The 25,648-nt window shown below is 41.2% G+C and overlaps 1 protein-coding gene across 1 annotated transcript in view; it reads left to right on the top strand.

Moving 5' to 3' along the window:
• Positions 1-341: 341 nt before the first annotated feature.
• The window catches only part of MOSMO (modulator of smoothened), a 60,543-nt gene continuing 35,236 nt past the window's right edge, over positions 342-25,648 (top strand). The window contains exon 1 of the mRNA XM_044233038.1: positions 342-448. Within this exon, the coding sequence (XP_044088973.1) occupies positions 343-448 (106 nt within the window). The 5' untranslated portion in view covers position 342. The remainder of the gene's footprint in view (positions 449-25,648) is intronic.

Genomic DNA, 25,648 nt, shown 5'->3' with positions numbered 1-25,648 from the left:
GGGCCCGGGGCTGCGAGGCGGGCGGCAGAGCCGGGAAGACCGAGCGGGGTCGCCGCGCCGCCCGGGAGCTGCCGGCCCGGCCTCGCCGGGGCCGCGCTTTCGCTTCCGGGTGAGGGGGGCGGGCGAGCGGAGCAGTTCCGGGGCGGGCGGCGGTTCCGGCTGTGCGGGCCGCACCGCGGCTACGGGTCCCGGGCGCGCGGAGGGCGCGAGTGGCGCGCGGGGGCCGAGGGGGCGCGAGGCGGCGGCGCGGGGACTCCGGGCCCCGACGGCGGCCCATGGGGCGGGAGGCGTGAGGCCGCGGCCTGCCCGGGGCTCGGGGGGTGGGGGGAGCGGGGCGGGGAGATGGATAAACTGACCATCATCTCAGGATGTCTCTTTCTGGCCGCCGATATCTTCGCCATCGCCAGCATCGCCAACCCGGACTGGATCAACACCGGGGAGTCCGCGGGTGAGCGGCGGGCGCGCGGGGGTCGGGCGGGAGGGATTGGCTGAGGGCTGAGGGCTGAGGGCGGGGAGCAGAAGGGAGACCCGTCTGAGGGGAAAAGCGGGGCTGGAGGGTGCGTGGCGGGGGCTGGCCTGAGGAGGGCGGGGGCGAGAGGCGTCTGTGGCTGCGGGACCGGGAGCCCGGGGGGCCGAGGGGGGAGAGAGGATGGGGACGAAGACGCGCGGTCGCGGGCGGGACCCTCGGGCTGAGGGGAGCGGCGCCCCAGGCTGAGCGAAAAGTGGCGGAGGGGCGACGAGACCTAGGCTGGGCTGGCGGGTCCCGGGCGGGGAAGAGGGGTGGTGGGGAGACAGTCCCCGGACCTGAGGGGCCGCGGAGGAACGAGCTTTGTCCTGGTTTGGGGGAGTGGGGTGGGGGTGGGGGCGAAAGTCCAGGTGGGAGACGCGAAGAAAGCGAGTGGAGGAAGCTGAGGTGCCTGTGAAGGAATTAGAAACTAGGCGGAGAGCCGGAGCTGGCGCTGGGAAGGAGGCAGCCTGCGGGGCCGAGCGAGTTCCCCCAGAGAGCTGCGTGAGGACTCATGTCCCGGCCCCGGCTCCGGCCCCGGGAGGGAGGGAGCTGGCGGCGGGGCTCCGGGTGGCCCGACCGGGCAGGGTTCAAGGTGCTGGGGGAGCTGGAGGGCTCGGCGAGGGCGGGGCGGGGGGTGTCTCCCTCCTCGCGCCCTAGTCCGTCCCCTGCCCGCTTGGCGGTGTTTAAGACGCATGTGGCTTCCGATTTTCCCTTTGAAGGCTGTGTGATTATAATTCTGCTTTATTTTAGGCCCGGGAGCTATAATAATACTAATAATAAACTTCATTTCATGGAGCATCTTTCATTCCAGCGCATCACAAAATGCTTTAGAGATCTTAATAGTAGTTACAAAATTAAATAACACATTAGAGTTTCAGGCAGCCCAGCAGCAGCGGCAGTGGCTGCTGTAACACCACCGAGCTGTAGGCAGCAGGGAAGAGGTGGTGGCCTCGGGAGAGACGGAGGCCTCCTTCTGAAGGGTGTCCCCGGTGAATGCCCTTGCAGGATTTTTCTCATCTTGGACCACCTCATATGCGCGCACACACACTCACTTACTCTCTCTCTCTCTCTCTCTCTCTCTGTGTCACACACACACACACACACACTCACTCACTCACTCAGACCTGTGAGACCAAACCTCTAATTAATGTCACAGCTGTCAGGAGAGCTGATCAGAATGAAGGAATGAGCTTGTTTTTTTAACTGCTCGTTCAGTGCAGGTGAAGGGAATATGGGGGGTTGGGAATGTCAGACTCCCTCCGTGAATAATTTGTTATAAAAATGTATCACTGCGCTGTCAAAGTTACTTCTTAAGTATTACTTATGGTTCTGTATTTATCCTGCAGTATATTTAGCTCTTAAAAAAAGCTGTAGCTGGGACATTTGTTGCTCCCTCCTCCCTCCCTTCTCTCCTCCATCTAGATCTAGTAACACAAAATCATGCTGTCACATTTACGGGTTATTAAAATAACACACTAAAAAATTCTCCTTTTCTTGCCTTTACAAGTTTTAGCAGAGCTTTTAATTGTAAAACATGTATGGTTATTTTGATGTGATTGAGCTGTTAGCTAATGCTGCTGTTGTATATTGCAATATATAAATGTATCAAATACATTTAAGCATACACTTTGTATGCCTAATTACACAATGCTATATGTCAATTCTGTCTGTTTTTTAAAACTTGTAAGGTGAATAAGAAAATATTTGGAATGGTTTGGAATTTGAAGAAACTATGGGCTGTTTCTGAAAATGTTGACAATATCAACTACTAGTTCTTGCAGTTATATGTGTGACATCCACTTCATGGCCTGTTGTTTTTATCTTAATTATATTTGCCATGACTTCTTTCATGAGACTTACTTTGGGACCTTATATACTTAGGTATAGAAGAAGATACCTTATATATCTTATATATCTTATATACCTTATGTAAGGTATATAAGAAGAGGTTTCACTGTTCTAACAGAGAAGATGCTTTTTGTGAAGTGCTTGTAGGTGAATCCCAAAGTAAATGTCCATGGGAAAGATACACAGTTGATCCTTGAACATGGGTTTGAACTGCACTAGTCCACTTACACATGGATTTTCTTTGATAAGAAGTCTTATAGTACTGTAAGAAGAAGTCAAATCTTCTTTGATAAGAAAAAATAAATACAGTACTGGAAATGTATTTTCTCTTATGATTATCTTAATATTTTCTCTAGCTTGCTTTATTCTAAGAACACAGTGTATATAATACATATAACCTACAAAACGTGTTAATCGGCTATTTATGTTATTGGCAAGGCTTCTAGTCAGCAGGCTATTAGTAGTTAAATTTTGGGGGAAGTCACAAATTTTGCATGGATTTTCAACTGTGCAGGACAGGAATAACTCCTTCATATCAGTAGACAAAGTCTTCAGCTATGAGTTGCTGCAGAGATGGGAGGGACAGAAGTTCATGGCTTGAAAGAAGTAGAATGTGGTTGAAATAAGTAAATAGTTGGAGAGAAGGCATGCCAACCAGTGATACAGGAGGATTGTCTAGTAGCATGGAAACCTCATTGAAGTCAGTGGTCAAGAACATAGAATGTGATAAGCCATCTGCCTTATTAACCTTCTCTGGTAGTGCTCAGCTGCTTTGATACCAGAGCATGGTGAAAGCTAGTAGACAGTTTCATTCATGTTTGGGGTTTGCTAACAAAATGCAACAGAATGACAGAGGAGCAAAGATGTTTAACGTATTGGCCAAAATGTCATAATGATGGCTCATGGATTCTCAGTTGGATAAAAACTAAAGGTGAATAAAGGAAAAAAGCTGACGTATTAGTCAGTGAATAGCAGATGGTACATGGTCAATGGAATAGTGGACCCAATAGAATTGAAGACCTGACTGGGAGTGATTGATAAAGTGGAAGGACAGGGGATTATGGACAGAAGGTCCAGAGTGACAGAGGGGATGTGTGGCTAAAATGGGTGGAGGAGGTAGTTTTTTTTTTCTTAACGGTTTCCTTCACCGTCTTAGGAAACCCTTCAGTTAAATATTCTGTAACCTGGAAGAGGAATAATAGGAGGTAGTAGGAAATTTTTCAAAATCATATCTAACCAATATTTCTTACCTTAAATATGTCAGACAGTAAGCCCCCAAAATTAAATGGGATGTTCCTTTATTGACTTGTGCTGTGATAAGATGCACCTGAACTTTGCCTGGTACAGCATTTGTACGCTCAATGTACACTTTTATCTGAGCAGAAAGATCTCGTCTTGAGTTAAAAAAAAAAAAAAAAACCTGGACAGAATTACACCTTCCAAATCAATGAAACATTTACAGGAAGTTCAGATAAGATGGCAGAGGTGACAGGACTAGCTTTATTCCAAGATCTCCACGGAAGTGACAGCCCAGCAGCAAAAAGTTAAGTGTTGGTTCCCTTCAGTGCATGAAATACAGCAGATTTTGATGGTGATGTATTTAGTGCAGTTTTTTTTTTTAAGATTTTATTTATTTATTTGACACAGAAAGATCACAAGTAGGCAGAGAGGCAGACAGAGAGGGAGGGAAGCAGGCTCCCCGCTGAGCAGGGAACCCATTGTGGGACTCGATCCCAGGACCCTGGGATCATGACCTGAGCCGAAGGCAGAGGCTTTAACCCACTGAGCTACCCAGGTGCCCCTTTAGTGCAGTTTTTACGAGACCAGTGCTCTAACCCCTGAGCTACGGAGCCGTTTAGTGCAGTTTTTAAAGTGGACAAAATGTATTTTGAAAACAATACTGAAGATACTGAAGCTGAAAGGTTCTGCAGATGTAATTTGAAAACCACTGCAGTAAACTAGTATGGAAAGTTTCAGGATTCAAATCCAAACTTCATCACTTATTAGCTCTTTGATTTGGAGCAAGTTACTTAGACTCTCTCTTTATAGTTCTTCCTCTATAAAATAGGAATATTAATAGTACCCACCTGATTGAATTGTTATGATTGAGCTCATGCACGTAAAACATTTAGAACAGTACCTGACATCTAGTAAGTGCTCATTAAATGTTAGATATTGTTATATTGCTGTTGTGGTATGATAACATATCCCAGTTTTGAAATTAAAGTTTCTGACTTTCGTCAATTATCATATGGTTTCACTTATTTGTGGAGCATAACAAATAGCATGGAGGACAAGGGGCGTTAGAGAGGAGTAGGGAATTTGGGTAAATTGGAAGGGGAGGTGAACCATGAGAGACTATGGACTCTGAAAAACAGTCTGAGGGGTTTGAAGTGGTGGGGGGGGTGGGAGGTTGGGGTACCAGGTGGTGGGTATTATAGAGGGCACGGCTTGCATGGAGCACTGGGTGTGGTGAAAAAAATAATGAATACTGTTTTTCTGAAAATAAATAAATTGGAAAAAAAAAGAAAAAAAATAAAGTTTCTGACTTTCTACTGTGAGAACTGACATATTTTCTTTAATAGATGTTCTTTTTTTTTTTTTAAGATTTTATTTATTTATTTGACAGAGAGATCACAAGTAAGCAGAGAGGCAAGCAGAGAGAAAAAGGGAAGCAGACTCCCTGCTGAGCAGAGAGCCCGATGCAGGGCTTGATCCCAGGACTCTGAAATCATGACCTGAGCCGAAGGAAGAGGCTTAACCCACTGAGCCACCCAGGCAGCCCTTTAGTAGATGTTCTTGGTAATAAGGAAATACCAAGAATAATATGGCCAGGCTTAGCAGAAGTCAGATTAATCTTCCTCTTGGCATTGGACCTTCTGTATCACTCCTATCCACTGTTCTTCATTTAGTCTTTCATCACCATATTCTAGTTTCTCTACTCTTCAGTTTCTACTTGAACTATAAAAGAAGGAAATAAAATAAAATAAAATAAAATAAAATAAAAGAAGGAAATAAAAATCCACAAACCAAAAACTAAATAGGTTAACTTCCTAATATCCTGGCTAATATACTGTATTATAAGGTTGTGGACCATGCTTCATACTGGCAGAATTATTAGTTAGATTTTATTGCATTAGTGCAAATACAGAGAAAGTACATTCATTTTATTTTCATCTCTGTGGTAACATTTCCTGGGCTTGCTCTGATAGCTTGTAGGTTATGCACAAACTTTTGAAGATGTAATGAAACAGAAGTAGATATTGTACGTATGAGGAAAGTACACAGGGAAGCACTTTAGAAAGGATCTTTAGTGTTTCCTATAATAAAAAAAAAATTGAATGTCAGGTGAATATGAGGGCAAAAATTGCATAATTCTGCTGCGTTGGGTCACATTTCTTCTTGTTACTGGAATTCAACATCAGTAACAATATCTTTCATTTTATATAGTGCATTATAGTTTTTGGAGCAACCTAACACCCATGACTTGATTTGATTTCTTAGGCTTTTTATATTTTGCCAATGTGGAACAGTCATGTCCACATCTTTTCCCACATGTCAGTGCTTTGCACATGAGATTTGAGTTTCAGTGTTGCAGACTCACTTCAGGTAAACTCTTCATTGAAATATTACCGATATCTTATTTATGCACACCTTTTATTTACCGAATGGAGGGGCAAGATTGAAAGCAGGGATACCAGTTAGCAGGCAGAGTACTCTAGGAGAGAGAAATGTAGCTTTGCGTAGGATGAGAATAATGAAAATGGAGAGAATTGTACAGGTTTGGCTATTTTGTAGGCCAGGAAAATGGCTAACTGACAGTGGGAGAGGGGTTGAAACAAAGAGTCCTCAGGAATGACTCCTAAGGTTTTGGCCTAAGCGGCCAGGTGTTTGGTGAGTTGAGGCCTGAGGTTAAAATTCAAGTGGCTGAAGTTCTTGCCAGATTTTCAGAAGAGGGGAAGAAGGAGATTTGGGTTTTAGTCTTAAAGTGGTGTCCTTGGCTTGTACAAGCTCCTTAACCTCACTGTCAACTGTTTTCTTATCTGTAAAGAGACATATTTTTGTGGGGGGGAAAAAGATTTTTAGTTTCATTGAGTTAATTCTAAGAAAGTCAGCAACTCAGCAATGCTGCTTCTGATAAATAAAAATGATCTAGAGATCCCTTTATTGAGCCATCATTCCTCTACACCAAGGATTTTAGTGACCATTTAGAGTTATGCCCTCCCATGCCCAACTATCCTATGCTCAACTGTCATCTTTCATAGTTTAGTTTTCTTAGCAGAGAGTTCCAGATGTTTTCCAAAAATCTTTTCCAGTACATTAAGGAACTCCTCTTTTGTGTCTGATCAGATTACCCTCTGTACAGTTGGTTTTCACATTCACTTTGTAGTGTGTGGTAGTTAGTATATTTATTCCTGAAAATATTTTCATTCTTACTCTTTTTAAAATTGTTTAGATTGGATGTTAGAGTGTTTAAGGAGTCATAATAACAGACACACTTTTTCCTGCTTATATTCTGAACTGAGGGGAAAAAAGAATAGAATCCAAAATTTTATTTTATTTTTAATTAAAAGGATATTGGAGAATGTGGCTGTTATCTGTGGACAGGCATCTTCCTCTTACTGGATCTCAAAATTGAACAGATTAATCATCCATTCCCAGGCAGGATGGAGGCACCTGCCCTATAAGGCTTCCAGCATGAAAGAAGAGACAAAATGAGTACTACCTATGGGCAAATTGCTCCCAAGCGCAAAAAGTTAGACCACATATGCACAGTTTTTTCTCCTACTAAACTGCTAGTCAAATGAAGTCATTCCCTAGACATGGAAAGGTTTAAGTGAGGGGACACAGATAGGCTAAGAGCATTATGCTACAGCCCCCGCCTCACCCCATCCCCCATGGGGGAGAAGGCCATTTGAAACCTAGGAGATGGCTGACCTTTTTTGCGTTGGGGAGAAGAAATTTCTTTCTGCCCAAGTATAAAAACTGGCAGGTGCTTGGGGAGGTGAAAGACTTGAAGGAGGGAATCATTTTCCTGTTGTGCTGCCCATTACCTTCTCCACAGGAAATCCTGGTAAACCTCAGGTAGGGGACTTGGTGCTTGACATCTGTCATTTAAGATCTACAAGTGGATCTGGCCTACAAATTGGGGTCCTTGGTTTAGAATATTAAAATTACAAGTCATTCAAATAGACCTGTTTATTAAATACTAGAAATTTTTATTAAATAGTGCTTTCCCCTGAGTGGTAACAACTTCAGTGATCACAGAAGTGTTTTACCATGAAGGAGCTCTGTAACATCAGTTTAAACAAACAGAGCAGTCTGTCCAGAACTTCATTTTGTTAGTCACTTTGGACATGACTTTTAAAGATTTTATTTATTTATTTATCAGAGAGGGGCGGGGGAGAGAGCGAGCACAGGCAGACAGAATGGCAGGCAGAGGCAGAGGGAGAAGCAGGCTCCCTGCCGAGCAAGGAGCCCGGTGCGGGACTCGATCCCAGGACACTGGGATCATGACCTGAGCCGGAGGCAGCCGCCCAACCAACTGAGCCACCCAGGCGTCCCTGGACATGACTTTTAGTGAAGGACAGAATTTGAGTCTAACTAAGAGGGCAAAAATCTTGCAATTGTATTCGCCTTTAATTTAAGAAGCATTCACAGAATTTCTCCAATGGTCTTTTTTTTTTTTTTTAAAGATTTTATTTATTTGACAGAGAGAGATCACAAGTAGGCAGAGAGGCAGGCAGAGAGAGAGGAGGAAGCAGGCTCCCCGCTGAGCAGAGAGCCCGATGCGGGGCTCGATCCCAGGACTCTGAGATCATGACCTGAGCCGAAGGCAGAGGCTTTAACCCACTGAGCCACCCAGGTGCCCCTCCAGTGGTCTTTTGAGTCTTTTCCCAATAAATTGCTTTTTAAAAAACAGCTTTATTGGGGCACCTGGATGGCTCAGTGGGTTAAAGCCTCTGCCTTCAGCTCAGGTCATGTTCCCAGGGTCCTGGGATCGAGCCCCACATCGGCCTCTCTGCTCAGCGGGGAGCCTGCTTTCTCCTCTCTCTCTTTGCCTGCCTCTCCATCTACTTGTTATCTCTGTCTGTCAAATAAATAAATAAAAAATAAAAATTAAAAAAAAAACACCCAGCTTTATTGAAATATAAGTCCACCAACCATAAAATTCACCCATTTCAAGTATGCATGTAGTGGCTTTTAGCATATTCATAAAGTTGTGCCACCATCACTATAATCAATTTTTAAAACTTATTTTTATTAACATATAATGTATTATTTGCCCCAGGGGTACAGGTCTGTGAATCATCAGGCTTACATATTTCACAGCACTCACCATAGCACATACCCTCTCCAGTATCCATCACCCAGCCACCCTCTCCCTACCCTCCCATCCGCCAGCAACCCTCAGTTTGTTTTGTGAGATTAAGAGTCTCTTATGGTTTGTCTCCATCCTGATCCCATCTTGTTTCATTTTTTCTATCCCCTGCCTTTCAAATTCCTCATATCAGGGAGATCATATGATAATTGTCTTTCTCTGTTGACTTATTTCGCTCAGCATAATACCTCCTAGTTCCATTCACGTCGTTGCAAACGGCAAGATTTCATTTCTTTTGATGGCTGCATAGTACTCCATTTGTGTGTGTGTGTGTGTGTGTGTGTGTGTGTGTGTCTATCACATCTTCTTTTTCCATTCATCCATTGATGGACATCTAGGTTCCTTCCATGGTTTGGCTATTGTGGACATTGCTGCTATAAACATTTGGGTGCACGTGCCCCTTCAGATCACTACGTTTTTATCTTTGGGGTAAATACCCAGTAGTGCGATTGCTGGGTCCTAGGGTAGCTCTATTTTCAACTTTTTGAGGAACCTTCATGCTGTTTTCCAGAGTGGCTGCACCAGCTTGCATTCCACCAACAGTGTAGGAGGGTTCCCCTTTCTCCGCATCCTCACCGACATCTGTCGTTTCCTGACTTGTTAATTTTAGCCATTCTGACTGGTGTGAGGTGGTATCTCATTGTGGTTTTGATTTGTATTTCCCTGATGCCATCACTACAATCAATTTTAGAACATTTTTAATACCCTCGAAAGAAACCCCCATCCCTTAGCCATCACCCTTCAACTTTCTGTTCTTAGGCAACCGCCAGTCTTTCTGTCTCTAAGGATTTGCCTATTCTGGACATTATATATAAATGGAATCATACAATATGTGGTCTTTTATGATTGGTTTCTTTCACTTAGCCTGTTTTCAAGGCTCACATCCATATTATAGTAAACATATAGTACTTCATTTCTTTTTATGGCCAAATTAGTTTATCCATTCATCAGCTGGACATTTGGGCCAGTACATTTCTTTTTTTTTTTTTTTTAAGATTTTATTTATTTATTTGACAGAGAGAGATCACAAGTAGACAGAGAGGCAGGCAGCGAGAGAGAGGAGGAAGCAGGCTCCCTGCCGAGCAGAGAGCCCGATGCGGGACTCGATCCCAGGACCCTGAGATCATGACCTGAGCCGAAGGCAGCGGCTTAACCCACTGAGCCACCCAGGTGCCCGGGCCAGTACATTTCTTTTATTTCAAAGAATAAAACTTCCTTAAAATGAGCCAACTGGTACTTTTTTTTTTTTTTTAAGATTTTATTTATTTATTTGACAGATCACAAGTAGGCAGAGAGGCAGGCAGAGAGAGAGGAAGGGAAGCAGGCTCCCTGCTGAGCAGAGAGCCCAACGTGGGGCGCGATCCCAGGACCCTGGGATCCTGACCTGGGCGGAAGGCAGAGGCTTAACCCACTGAGCCACCCAGGTGCCCCAGTGCTACTTTTATTTATTCATTTTTAAGATTTTATTTATTTATTTGACAGACAGAGATCACAAGTAGGCAGAGAGAGAGGGAGGGAAGCAGGCTCCCCCCTGAGCAGAGAGCCTGATGTGGGACTTGATCCCAGGAACCTGGGATCATGACCTGAGCCGACGGCAGAGGCTTTAACCCACTGAGTCACCCAGGCACTCTTAATTTGTTTTTTTTTAAAAGTGGCATTACCAGTGTAAATAATACTTGGCAAATAATAAGAACTTTGCATAAAAATTCAAAGACCAGTCTTTTTTATAGTTTTCACAGGACATACTTGAAGCTTGAAATCATTTATGATGCTGTAAATTTCACAGTGTAGGCCAGATTTTCCAATATGAGATTAGATTTCCTGAACAAAGCATTTATTTCCTTTACAACCTTGGTTTCAAATTCCTCTCTTTTTACTATTACCAATAGGGATGTTGGCACTTCAGGAGGAAGAATATAAGCTAATAGTCCTAAAAGTTTTGAAGAAGGGGTATTTGGGACCAAGAATATGGACAGAACCCATGAGTAAATGGAAATCATCAGAAGGCAGGACATTTCGAAAAAGAAATGACAGAGTGATGATGCCATTGCATTTATTAGACAGACCAGACTTCTTAAATTCTGTCACTTGGCTGTTCAAGACAAAGCTTTCAAAGCTGGCATAATGTAGTCACATACCTCCACTGTTCAGTGGCGTATGACCTACGGCAGTGTTTTTGTTTAACACCTTTTCTGATAAATATTAGGTTTGTACTGGAGTTGCAACAGAGTAAAATTAAAATGGTCCCCCAGGATTTAGAGGCAGCCATATCTAGATATGATTCTTGGATTCCCATTTTAGAAGTTTTATAATTTGGGGTATGTAATTTGATTTCTCAGCTATATAATGGGGACAATGTATTTGTTTCAAAGGATGGTTGTGAGGAAATAAACCGTGGTGTATAAGGAATTAGCACATGGTCTAGTACATACCAAAATGCTCCAGTATTGGTCGTAATTATTATGTAAAAAGTCAAAACATTTTAATTTTTTAATGTTTCCCTTTTTATTACCTGTCTTGCTTACTTACAGGTTGCTTTGTTCTAAAAAGAGACTTAAGGCAACATGGTGTGTCTGTATTTGAGTATAACTGAAACCCAGCGGAGTCCAATCCAGGAAAGACTGTAGTCCTTTGTAGTGGTAATATCAACTTGATGGGACACATATAAGTACCAAAGCCAAGGCCTGCATTGGGTTTATATGTCTCTGGAACAGATTGAAGAGGTTTTTTACATGAAAGGCAGCCTAGCGTCATAGAAAGGGCACACGGGTTTTGGAATCCCACCAAAACCAGCGTGTAGTCAGATGCCAGTCCTGCTATTTACTAGCCGTCTAATTAATTTTTGACATGTTGTAGTTGAGTTTTTTAATTAGTAGAAGTTGTATCGTTCAGACTTGATCAATACTTTATTCAGCCCTTTCAGCTGTTAGCAGGTGCAGACTCCCAACTTTCTGTTCTCCTACAGGTTCAAGAGTAAAAACTGCAGTGCATTATGAAAATCCTTTAGTTCAGAAGTTGTTTTGGTTTTTTTTAAAGGTTTTATTTATTTATTTATTTGAGAGAGAGAGCGAGTGCATGGGTACAGGCTGGGAGAGGGAGAGGGAAAGAATCTCAAGTGGACTCTGTGCTGAGCACGGAGCCTGATGTGGGGCTTGATCTCCTGACCCTGAGATCATGACCTGAGCTGAAACCAAGAGTCAGACGCTTAACTGACTGAGCCACACAGGTACCCCCAGAAGTTATTTTTAAAGGAATTTACCCAGGAGCTAGTGATCTATAAACTTTATAGTTGAGTATCAAGAGTCAGTCTCATATCAAAGGCTAAAAATACATTTAGAATATATGAAATCGTCGTTTCTTTATAGAGACCTGGCAAATAGTATAACTGAAAATTTAGTTTTTGTCTATGGAATAAAATTTTTTCTAGCTGTCTTTAGCTTCTGTAATGCAACTGTGAATTTTGGCATTTTTTTCTGTACTTCATTTTAATGCATATTTAAGCAGTTGGGCCATATTACATAATCTTGTAGGGGAAATTTGGTCACATAATGAAGGATTGCTGTTTAAGAAATTGTTATTGTTGGATTGTAAATAAGAGCTTAATCATGCAACTTGAATGGATAATTATTTACATGTGACCTTCTTTTATATCCCCTAAATAACCCAGGAGATTAGGCTGTAAGTGACAACAATGACAGCATCTAGGTAAAAATTTCATATTTATAGCTTTACCTTTCTATGATGATTTATGTAAACATGATATCATATCTTTTTGGTAGTCAGAATGTTTTATTTTGAAGCTTTGGAGCTACACAATTTCTCCCAAGTGCTTTCTCTAATTCTCTGTCCAGCCAGCAGCCGGCTGCTAAAACGTTCAATACTTGGAACACCTGATCCAGTTGACCACAACAGATTAGACACCATGTCTCTATTATGTCATTCTTTGTTGCAGACTGATGAAAAAGAAATATTTAGAAAAGCTATTCTTGACGCCCTAGAGAGGTTAAACAATAGCCGTGAAAGAACCTAAGAATCTTTGAATATCAAGGTTCCTAAAAATAAGTGTCTGGATCAAAGTCACCCTTCAATTAATATGCCTATGCAAACTTTGTCAAGTATTCTCTCATTAGCTGTAAATTACAGGGAGGAGAATCCTTACCAAATATTCCATGAGCAAGTAGAATGTGATGTTCCTTTGGGATTTATTGCTTTAGAGTTGACAAAATAGAAAAGCATGTGGATTTGAGGTGTTGCTGTCAGTGATACATGTATTTATGAAGATATACCAAAAATATGTAATTTACTTACATGACGTTTCAATGTATGATTCCCGTTTCAAAGCAAAGTGACATTTCTTTGAACTACTCTTATTTTTTTTTTTTAATTAAGGAAAAGTCTGCACTTTTTTATATGTCTGTTTACACTAGCTTTGCTATAAATAAAAGTTCACATTTGGCATTTTGACACTTGGCTGTTGTATATATTGAGCAAAAAGCAGCTGTTGACTTTTAATATAGATCTGTTCAACCAGGGACTATATATTGCTATCATTAGAAATTAAACAGGAGTAAAGATAAATGCAGTTGGTTGGGTCAAGTAAGGAAGTATGAGAGCAAAATCACACCAGGTCTCCCCGTTTCTGGTGTATGTATAGTGAGTTACTCACCTGGAACATCACTGGATCTGCTTTTCAACTGTAATAATAGAAGATTTAAAAAAAAAAAAAAAAGACCATGTTCAAGTTGGTTCTGCTGACCAGCCCACTAACAAAAGACAAAGATCTCTAAGACCATTTCATTTATAACCATTTCATTTTATTTTATTTTTAAAAAATATTTTATTTATCTATTTGACAGAGAGAGAGATATCACAAGTAGGCAGAGAGTCAGGGAGAGAGAGAAGGGGAAGCAGGCTCCCTGCTGAGCAGAGAGCCCGATGCGGGGCTCGATCCCAGGACCCTGAGATCATGACCTGAGCCGAAGTCAGCGGCTTAATCCACTGAGCCACCCAGGTGCCCATAACCATTTCATTTTATTTTATTTTTTTTAAGATTTATTTATTCATTTATTTGACACAGAGAGATCACAAGTAGGCAGAGAGGCAGGCAGAGAGAGAGAGAGGAGGAAGCAGGCTCCCTGCTGAGCAGAGAGCCCGATGCGGGACTCGATCCCAGGACCCTGAGATCACAACCTGAGCCGAAGGCAGCGGCTTAACCCCCTGAGCCACCCAGGCGCCCCATCATTTTAAAAGTACCATTCATTTAAATAAAATCTTTAATATTCTATGAGTACCACTGGATTTTATTCCAGACAGCGTCACAGTCAGTGCTTATTGAAGTATGTGTGGTCTGTAAAGAACCGTATTAAACATTATGATAGTTTGCATTTAAGCAAATGAAAAAGTATTTTACCCTCAAGAAACCTACAGTCTATTTGGGAAGATAAAATTATATGCATAAGAAATGTGTCAAATACGTGATGAAACTACTTTCTGTCCAGGAGTACGAGAAGGAGATGACATTTGAGCTTAACAGATGATACACTTAATAATTATATATAAAGAATATTAAAATAATTACGAAGGTTTGGGCATTTCTTGTCCTTGAAGGTAAAATGGCATACTGAAATTTCCATTCCAGTCCATTTCCAAACATTGCTGCTAAATTCATCTTACTAAAGGATAGATATTATTATAATATTATAATCACAAATGCTTATATAGCATTTACTTTAAGACAGATAATTTCTAGGTACTTTACATGTATTTACTAATTTAACCTTTGCAATATCCTTATTATAGATGCTGTTACTGGCCTCCACAGGGATACAGAGAATATAACTTGCCCAGGGTCACATAGCTGATAAGTGGAAGAGCTGAGATTTGAACCCAGGAAGTCTAGCTCATGAGTCCTGGCTATGAAGCACTTCATGTTTTGGTACCGGAAACCTTCAATGACTCTTCATCTTCCACAGCATAAGGGCATTCAAGTATCTTCACAATATGGCTTTAGCTTACCTTTCCAACCTGAGAGCCTACGTTTTTTCCCTGCATGGATCTACATTCTAGCTCTTCTGTATTTTTTTCTATTTCCTAAGTACAGTCCGTATTCTCATCTCTAGACTTGATGTTACCTATTCGCAGTATCCTCTCACTCTGCCCAGTCCCTGTTTTATCAGACCTTCTCATCTTCCAGGCATATTTCAACTATCATCTTTGTGTGTGTGTGTGTGTTACGGTAGTCACCGTACAGTACATCATTAGTTTTTGACGTAGTTTTTCCATGATTCATTGTTTGCATATAACAGCCAGTGCTCCATGCAATCTGTGCCCTCCTTGATACCCATCACCAGGCTTACCCATTCCCCCACGACCTCCCTTCTAAAACCCTCTGTTTCCCAGAGCCCATAGTCTCTCATGATTAGTCTTCCACTCCTATTTTCCCCCCCTTCATTTTTCCATTCCTTCTCCTAATATCCTCCATGCTATTCCTTATGCCTCACAAGTAAGTGAAACGATATAATTGACTCTCTCTGCTTGACTTACTTCACGCAGCATAATCTCCTCCAGTCCCATCCATGTTGATGGCAAAAGTTAGGTATTCATCCTTCTTGATGGTTGTGTAATACTCCCTTGTGTACATAGACCACATCTTTATCCATTCATCTGTTGAGGGCATATTGGCTCTTTCCACAGCTTGGGTATTGTGGACATCACTCCTATGGACATTGGGGTGCATATGGCCCTTCTTTTCACTACATCTGTATCTTAGGGACAACAAAAAAACCCTTTTTGAGACCCTACCAAAGTGATTCCCCTTCTCAGCCCCTTGGTAATACCTTGCACATTTTTTTTCATGGTCGCATACCTGTATCTTGGTTATTTGTCTGTCATTCCTGTTTTCTAGTAGAAATCTGTTAGATTATTTTTTTAAGTTCCCTAAGAACAGAGAATATGATTTATTGATCTCTGTACCTTAGGTAGTACTCAGTCCAACCTTGCATGTGGCAGGAAGTGGGAGGTGTTATGTTTGACATTAAGATTTTGAACCAAGAAAGTTCTTTTCCACTTACTAAAGGGGATGCTGCCTTGTTCTTGGATTGTTGAAAAAAGCCCATTAGATCTTCAGATTTTCTCAGTTGAATTCTTTTTTTTTTTAATTGAATTCTTTTTAACAGGTTTCTTTTATTCCTTTTTCTAACCTTATATTTGGTTAACAGTCTGACTCATATAAAATACAAAGTAGCAAATAGTTTTCTCAGTTTCGAAGGCATTATGCCCATGTCCCTTAATAGGTGGTCTGTGGGGTGCCTAGGTGACTCAGTTGATAATTGATTATTGATTAAGTATCTGCCTTCATACAGGATCAGGTCATGATCTTGGGGTCCTAGGATTGAGCTGTGTGTCAGGCTTTCTGCTTGGTGGGGAGGGAAGCTGCTTCTCCCTCTTCCTCTAACATTCTGCTTGCTTACTCTCTCTTTATCAAATAAATTTTTTAAAATCTTAAAAAAAATTTTTTTTGAACCTAGAGTAGGGAACAGAATTGGGAACGTGGGAGAGTGAGCTGATTTATTGGCAAAAGTGATAAATTTGGGTTAGACATGTTATAGTTGAAGTCAGAATATAATATCCAAATAGAAACAAACTAGAATCAAGACAGGGTAATATTTGGCATTCTGAATCTTACCTAATTTTTACAAATATGATACTTATATACATAGATCAAATTATTATTTAGTTGCTAAATATCTACAGAATATAGCCTTTTATTTTATTTTTTTAAAAGATTTTATTTATTTATCAGATAGCGATCACAAGTAGGTAGAGAGGGGGAAGCAGGCTCGCCGCTGAGCAGAGAGCCCGATGCGGGGCTCGATCCCAGGACCCTGAGATCATGACCTGAGCTGAAGGCAGAAGGTTTAACCCACTGAGCCACCTAGGCGCCCCCAGAATATAGCCTTTTAAAAAAAATTTATCAGTTGGTTTTCATGTTGATGGTAAGGCCCAGCTATCATATAGTCATTCCCAACTTTGATTAAAAAAAATTCTAAGATGAGGGGCACCTGAGTCCAACTCTTGATTTTTGCTCAGGTCATGATCTCAGGGTCATGAGATTGAGCCCCGCATCAGGCTCTGTGCTGGGCGTGGAGCCTGCTTGGGATTCTCTGTCCCTCTCCCTGTCTCCACTCTCTCTCTCTCTCTTTTTTAAACAATTTTTTAAGGATTTTATTTATTCCTTTGAGACACACACAGAGAGAGAATGTGAGCAGGGGAAGAGGGAGAGGGATAAGCAGACTCCCTGCTGAGCCAGGAGCCTGTTGTGGGGCTTGATCCTAGGACGCTGAGACCATGATCTGAGCCGAAGGCAGATGCTCGGCCCATGCACGCACGCATGTGCCATCTCTCTCTCTCTCAAATAAATAAATAATATATATATTATAGTATGAAAGTTAATCTGTAGGTTGAATGGTTGGTTCTCTGGATCAATATAGGTTTTAGATTACTAGGTTAGCCCTAGTAAGACTATGTTGCAACTGAAATATTTGCTTCTATAACAACAAAAAAAAGTGTAGAGCAATACAGTTGCATTGCTAATAGAATTTTTAAAAAGGTAAAAAGGGCTAAGAAAAGGAAGCTTAGTTCTCTGATACTTTAATTTGCCAACTTGACTTTAAAGCTTATGACATCCCTGTAGTCAGTGGTATTGTAATAGTGCTGTGTGGGGGCAAATGGCAGCTACACTTGTGGTGAGCACAGCATAATGCATAGACCTGCTGAATCACAGTTGTACACCTGACACTACTGTAACATTGTGTCAGCTGTACTTCCGTTAAAAAAGGCTTATGATGGGGGGGTGGGAGGTTGGGGTACCAGGTGGTGGGTATTATAGAGGGCACGGCTTGCATGGAGCACTGGGTGTGGTGAAAAAATAATGAATAATGTTTTTCTGAAAATAAATAAATTGAAAAAAAAAAAAAAAAAGAAAGGGACGCCTGGGTGGCTCAGTTGGTTAAGCAGCTGCCTTCGGCTCAGGTCATGATCCCAGCATCCTGGGATCGAGTCCCACATCGGGCTCCTTGCTCGGCAGGGAGCCTGCTTCTCCCTCTGCCTCTGCCTGCCATTCTGTCTGCCTGTGCTCGCTCTCTCTCCCTCTGACAAATAAATAAATAAATAAAATATATATTTTAAAAAAGCCTTTAAAAAAAAAAAAAGGCTTATGATATTCCTTCTCTGATTATAGGTGCTTCACTGAGATTCTTTTTGTGTTTGTCAATAATATTTTGTGTCATTTTTTGACTTTGCCTATCAGAAGAAGATGAGAGAGGGCACCTGGGTGGCTGAGTTGGTTGAGCGACTGCCTTCGGCTCAGGTCATGATCCCAGAGTCCTGGGATCAAGTCCCGCAATGGCCTCCCTGCTCAGTGGGGAGTCTGCTTCTCCCTCTGACCCTCCCCACTCCAAGCTCTCTCTCTCCTTCTCTCATTCTCTTTCTCAAATAAATACATAAAATTAAAAAAAAAAAAGATGAGAGAATTTGCAGAAAATATATGTTTAAGGGATTTCCTTAGGTGGAATAGTCTGAGATAGAATTGTATCAGTGGAGACCAAGGTGTGCATGGGTGCATGAACATGCATGTGCTATGTGTGTGTGTTACAGTGGGGAATGGACACGAGGGAGATGAGGAATTGATGGGTAGATGATCTCTTCCATGGAGAACCAAGGTGATACAGAAGAGGTTGGATCCAGTGTTTCTTATTTAATAGAAAGCCCCATTAGTCTGAGCTGGTATGGTTACTTTTTGGGGCGGGGGTTGCATAATGGGCAGAGTAAGGAGAAAAACAATATTTTATATGCCAGTTAGGGTGTAAGTTGGTGCAAAATATTTTTAACTTGAAGAGTGCCTCTTTTTTTTTCTTTTCTTTTTTTTTTTTTGAGATTTTATTTTTAAGTAATCACTACAACCAAGGTGGGGCTCAGACTCAAGACCCTGAGGTTGAGAGCCACATGCTCCTCCTAACTGAGCCAGCCAGGTGCCCCCTTGAAGCGTACCTCCATCGAAACTTGGCTTTTGATTCAGACTTTGCTGTGGATGTTTTTTGCTTGTGCTTAAAAAATTACCGAAATGCTTATTCTTTATTTGGCCCAATGGAAAAATAGTTTGAGTTCCCCCTTCATCCTCATGAATCCCATCTCTTGATTTAAAATAAAATAGGTATGTATGATAAATTCTTAGACAGCTGTTTTATTAAGAAAATCATAGTGAAAATAGAATGGGGATTGACATGAGAACTCCTTTCGAGGTCTGGTTCTGCTGTTTACCAACTGTGTGACTTTGAGCATGTTACTTGGCCTCTGTAAGATTTAGTTTCCTCATCTATGAGTAGGGATAATACCTCTTACCTTCAAGATGGCTCTAAGAACTGAAGTAGATTATCTGAAACATCTACTGCAGTACAGGCATTTATAGTAGCAATTGTTTTGTTAAGCAACTAAATGGATTAATCTCTTATTACACTGGATGCATAAAGTTGAATGGAATTGATTCTTTACCTATCATACAGTCATCAAAGGCAGTCTGATTTTTTTTTTTTTTCAAACTAGGATATATCACTGTGCTAGACCTGGTTTCCCATTTCATTTTTTCCTAAGATTTTATTTATTTGATAGCGAGAGGGAGATCTCAGGTAGGCGGAGAGGCAGGCAGAGAGAGAGAGGAAGGGAAGCAGGCCCCCTGCCCAGCAGAGAACCAGATGCAGATGTGGGCTGGATCCCAGGACCCTGAGACCATGACCTGAGCTGAAGGCAGAGGCTTAACCCACTGAGCCACCCAGGCGCCCCTCCCATTTCAGTTTTAACACACACACTTCCTGTGCCCCTGACACTTGGATTACTGTCGTCTTCTGCTGGGAGAAAAGAGTATTAGGCAGCCTATCCAAATGTTTATATGAAAGTGCTCTTCTACATGTCAAAGGTAATGTATTTTGGGGGATTTCTCAGTAATGATGACAGCTTATATTAAGCCATTAACATTCTGTTAACCCTCTTACTCTAGCTAACATCTGCTAAGTGGGTAATGGATTGTAGTCTGTGACCCTAGAGTAGATCTCCCCCCTAGAGTAGGCTTTAGCAGGACCTTGACCTCATTAGTTGAAGTCAGTAACTAAGTTAGAAATTTCTAAAAGTAAAGCATGATTGAGGATCACAGGTAGCCTACATTTGTTAAAATCCTATTCATTTGCTTATTATGAAACATAAGGTGAATGACTATATTTCATTATCCTAAAGATTAAATAATTTCAGAGTTTAATATAAATTTTAAAAAATTAAATAAGTCACTTAAAATAGCAATAAATCTTATTTTATTTATTTAATAAATCTTATTTATTTTTAAAGATTTTATTTATTTATTAGACAGAGATCACAAGGAGGCGGAGAGGCAGGCAGAGAAAAAGAGGGGAAGCAGGCTGACATGGGGAAGCAGAGAGTCTGACATGGGGCTCGATCCCAGGACTCCAGGATCATGACCTGAGCCAAAGGCAGAGGCTTGAACCCACTGAGCCACCCAGGCGCCTCAATAAATCTTATTTTAAACAGATATATACCTAGCTAAGATTTGGTGGATTAGGATCAGAAGACACCTATGTCTGTGTGGCTCAGTCAGTTAAGCATCCAGCTCTTAATTTGGCTCAGGTCATGATCTCCTGATTGAGCCCTGTATTGGGCTCTACACTCAGCAGAGGTCAGCTTGAGATTCTCTCCCAACCCCTTTGCCGCCCCCCCTTGCATTCTCCCTCTCTCTCTCTCTCCCCCTCTCAAGTAAATTAAATAAATAAATCTTTTTAAAAAATAATAGTAAGAACAGGGGCGCCTGGGTGGCTCAGTGGGTTAAGCCACTGCCTTCGGCTCGGGTCGTGATCTCAGGGTCCTGGGATCGAGCCCCGCATCGGGCTCTCTGCTCAGCGGGGAGCCTGCTTCCCTCTCTCTCTCTCTGCCTGCCTCTTCGTCTACTTGTGATTTCTGTCTGTCAAATAAATAAATAAAATCTTTAAAAATTTAAAAAAAAAAATAAGAAAACAACTCTTGTATGTTGAAATGTCACTGATACAGGAATAGCCCAGGAGCTAAAGCTCTAAACCCTCTAAAGAGGGTTATTGTCTACCTTCTTACCACCCAGTAAGTAGTTATCATTCAATAACCATTTAGAATCCCACAATAGCTAGTAAGATGTCTGCTTTAAATAGATCCCCCTCTTGGGGTGCCTGGGTGGCTCAGTGGGTTAAACCGCTGCCTTCAGCTCAGGTCATGATCTCAGGGTCCTGGGATCGAGTCCCGCATCGGGCTCTCTGCTCAGCAGGGAGCCTGCTTCCCTCTCTCTCTCTCTCTCTCTGCCTGCCTCTCCATCTACTTGTGATTTCTCTCTGTCAAATAAATAAATAAAATCTTTAAAAAAAAAATAGATCCCCCTCTGTTTAAGATGCGATGGTACTTTATTGTGAGCATCTTTACAGTTAACAAGGAGGTTGGGTGCATTATAGGTTTTCCTACTGTGTTGTTGTTTTTTGTTTTTTTCTACTTTTTTGCTCTTATAAGTTCTTGGCTAGTGTTTTGTTCTCTGTGTTAGCCTAGAGTTAGCTAAAGTGTTGTATCCCTTATATGTTCCCTCCTGTTACCCTCTGCCCTCCCTCTTTAGGAGCTCCTTGTAGAAAATCCTCAGTTTGACCATTCAGGCAGTTCATACCCAGATTAAAAAAAAGTTTGGGTTGCAGATGTCATCAGCTTTTCAGGATGATCAAGGAACTGATGCATTTCCCACTGACTTTTCTTTTTATCCCATTTAGATACCGCACACATCCCTCATATTGTGCTCAGCTCCTGTTTCCCCAAGCTTGGAGTTTTACTGAGTTGTTGTTGTTGTTGTCGTCGTTTTAGGAGAATTCATCCACTTCTTTTTTTTTTTTAAAGATTTTATTTTTTTATTTGACAGAGATCACAAGTTGGCAGAGAGGCAGGCAGAGAGAGAGAGGAGGAAGCAGGCTCCCTGCTGAGCAGAGAGCCCTATGTGGGCTCCCAGGACACTGGGATCATGACCTGAGCCGAACCCACTGAGCCACCCAGGCGCCCCTCATCCACTTATTTAATGAGGAAGAGGGTTATCTTTTGACTCTATTGTTACAGGCTATAATGGCATTTACTCCTTTTGTGTGACCCTGTTCTTTTATACATTCCAGAAGTTCTTTAGTAATTCTGTTTGTTGTTGATCTCCTTATCATTTTCCCATGCTGTTAGACAATTTTTAAAAATATGTACATTACCTTGTCTTTCCAGTGGGATTTGTAGAAGGAAAGGAAATAAATTAATTCACTTTACCTCCCAGTGGCATTTAATAAATATTCATCGAATGAGAGAAATCTGTGAATGGCTAGTGCAATTGAGTTGGTCTAAATATTTACAGATATTTATGAGATTTAGTCCATTTTGGCTTATTATCTTTTAAATTTTTACTAGTAATGGGAAAGTTATGATAATAATTTTCCTAAGGTCACATATATATATATATATATATTTTAAAGATTTTATTTATTTATTTGACAGAGAGAAATCACAATTAGACGGAGAGGCAGGCAGAGAGAGAGAGAGAGAGGGAGGCAGGCTCCCTGCTGAGCAGAGAGCCCGATGCGGGACTCAATCCCAGGACCCTGAGATCATGACCTGAGCCAAAGGCAGCAGCTTAACCCACTGAGCCACCCAGGCGCCCAAGGTCACATATATTTTTTAAAGATTTTATTTACTTAAGAGAGAGCACAAGGGCACCTGGGTGGCTCAGTGGGTTAAGCCACTGCCTTTGGCTCAGGTCATGATCTCAGGGGTCCTGGGATCGAGTCCCGCAGCGGGTTCTCTGCTCGGCAGGGAGCCTGCTTCCTCCTCTCTCTCTGCCTACCTCTCCGTCTGCTTGTGATCGCTCTCTGTCAAATAAATAAATAAAATCTTAAAAAAAAAAAAAGAGAGAGAGAGAGCACAAGCTGGGGGAGGGAAGAGAAGGAGAAGGAGAAGCAGGCTCCCTGTTCATCAGGGAGGACCCTGGAATCATGACTTGAACAGAAGCTGGACGCATAACCAACTGAGCCACCAGGTGCCCAGTCCACATTTTTTTTTAATGAAAGCCAGAAAAGGTTTAAATTCTGTAGTTCCCATATGGCAGGAACATAGGTGTAATTAGTTTAAATGCAGGAGGCATTATAGTTACATGGCTAACATCACAGACTCTGGAGTCTGGGTTCACGTTCTGTTTATGCCACTCACTAGCAGCATGATCTTTGCCAAAATACTTCAGAGGCCTCTGAAGACTGAAGTATTCACATACATAAAACGAAGTGCGTGGCACATGGCAGTGTAAGCGTCAACTAAAATTCATGGGACTAATTTTGAAGACTCTTAGCTAGACTCTTGTGAATAGCCATAAATCATCTTTAAATTGATTATGAATGCTATGTAGTTTTAAAATGTATGTGTAAATGTTACCACACTGGAATATACATTCTAGCCCATGGACAAATGGCCAGAATTTCTACCTTTTAAATAGAACCACTACTATAATGCAGTAGGAAGAGTACTCTTTGCTTAAACGTGCATGTGTTTTATATATTCAAAAAATCAAGAATGATGGAAAGAAAGCAAATCCTAATACTGAATACAAATTGAAACCAATGAGCCTAACTGTACTAAACTGATAATGTAACTACCAAGGGAAAAAGAAGTAACTTTTGAACATAGAATTCCTACGTTAGTAGGAATGGGTTAGTAGGAATGCTACGGTAATAGGATATAGCCTAAAGCCAAAAAGAACAGCAAAGAAATAACTGAACTTAGTAGGTAGCAATCCCTATAGTAGCTCTTCCCAAGAATGTTATTCCCCTGTTGTTGATAAAGAAGCATATTCAAAGAGGGAGATGATTTGCCTGGCATCATTTAATGAGGTGGTAGAGGTGGGTTCAAAAGTCTGTATTCTGTTCCTTATACTACACCGCCTTTTTAATGTTTGTAGTGTGCTGTTCAAATGAATTTCTGTGCTACCATCCTGGTTTCATTAGTACCTACCTCCTTTTCTTTTATTGGCATCACCTGTAATTATTAGTCAGAACCACATTTTCAAGAGCTCCCTAACCTCTTGGGTCTCTCTTGCTTCAAGAATTTCGTTGCATGCAATCATGCCTACCTTTTTGAAATCTGCCTTCCTAAATTAAAGGGTATATAACTATTCCTACCCTTTTCTTTATGAATTCTAAGATGACCTGATAGCTTTTCATTTTGATTCTCATTCCTCCGACTTGATCAATAACTAGTTTCCTGAATTATAGCTAGTGTCAAAGTCATGATTATTTACATGATTATTTACAGATATTGTCTGTATTCATAACCAAGCCTGGAACTTGTACATGAGAGAGCTGCACTCTTAAAGACATTAATCTATTTGTAATTCAGGTTATCACACGGTGATTTGTGAGACACATAGTGGGAGAATGGTAAAGAATGCCATCATCGGACCTACATTGTTTACATGAGAGATACTAGAACAAGTCTTACTTTTTAAATTGTGGTTTTGAAGTGATCCATTCATTAGAGAAGGCAAGTAAAAATAGCAGTGAAACAAAGACATAGTAACTGGTTGTTAAATGAACTCCGTGTCTTTTGAAAAGGGCATGATGAAGGGGGAAAATATGTAGGTATCTTGAGTACGCAAGCTGCTATTTGAGATTTTGCTGAGTAGAAGTGATGAGAGGAATCAAACTGTACAAAGATTTAGCTGAATCTTTTTTTTAAGGTACTTTGTGTAGTAAATCTCCAAACTTATTTTAAAATTACAGCATCTGAAGAACCTCTTCTTAAATTAGCAGCATCAAAATGGAATTGTCTTTTTTAAATCACTCCTGAACTATCTTTAAAGTGTGTGATTTTAAAAATGTAATTTCATATAAAATACCAGGGAAATTGTCCAGAAGATTGAGGACCAGAATTTTAATAAATTTTTTTTAAATAAGGTAGCAGATTAATATTTTTTTAAAAAGCTTTTAATCAGAAATCAGAATGTAAAATAGTGTTACAGTCTTTTACTAGATCACCTGAATTTCTTAACACCTGGAGAATATTATTGTAGTATTTCCTATCCCAAATAGCTATTTTATGGGGAATGTGCCACTTGTTTGTGGAAATCATCTGTTGATGTTTCTAAGGGTTTTTTTTTTTTTTTTAAGATTTTATTTATTTATGACAGAGAGAGATGGCGAGAGAGGGAACACAAGCACAGGGGAGCTGGAGAGGGAGAAGCAGGCTTTCCACCAAGCAGGGGGCCCGATACAGGGCTCCATCCCAGGACCCTGAGATCATGACCTGAGCTGAAGGCAGATGCTTAACAACTGAGCCACCCAGGCGCCCCAGTTTCTAAGGTTTTAACTCTCTGGACAAACATTCAAGAAAAATCAAACTGTTCTACAAAAATATTCCTGAATAGTAAACTTTGAGCACTGCTTCCGAGTCAGAACTTGTTCATATTCTAACTCCCGCTTTTCCTAGCTGGCACCTAGTCACTTAGCCTGTTCCTCAAGTTTCCTCACTGGATTGTTTCAAGAATTAAATGAGCATATGTAAAGCACCTAACACCATGACTGGCACTAAGTAAGCACCCAAAATAGAGTGGCAGCCATTATTTACCTTACCGCCTCCAGATTATGAGTGATGAAGAAAGAAAATTTATTGTGAGTGTCCCTTATTTTAGTGTCAAGGTTTTGAAGTAGAATTTAAGGTAAAACTGATTTTTCTGAATCCAGACACTTGAGATTCTGTTTGGGAAGTGAGAAAGAAAGCTGCCAAATACCTACTCTGCAGTGGCAAGAAGACTGAATTTCTAATTTTTTTCC

This window comes from Neovison vison, chromosome 14 (genome assembly GCF_020171115.1).
Source record: "Neovison vison isolate M4711 chromosome 14, ASM_NN_V1, whole genome shotgun sequence".
NCBI lineage: Eukaryota > Metazoa > Chordata > Mammalia > Carnivora > Mustelidae > Neogale > Neogale vison.
This window is presented reverse-complemented; position numbering and strand designations above follow the sequence as displayed.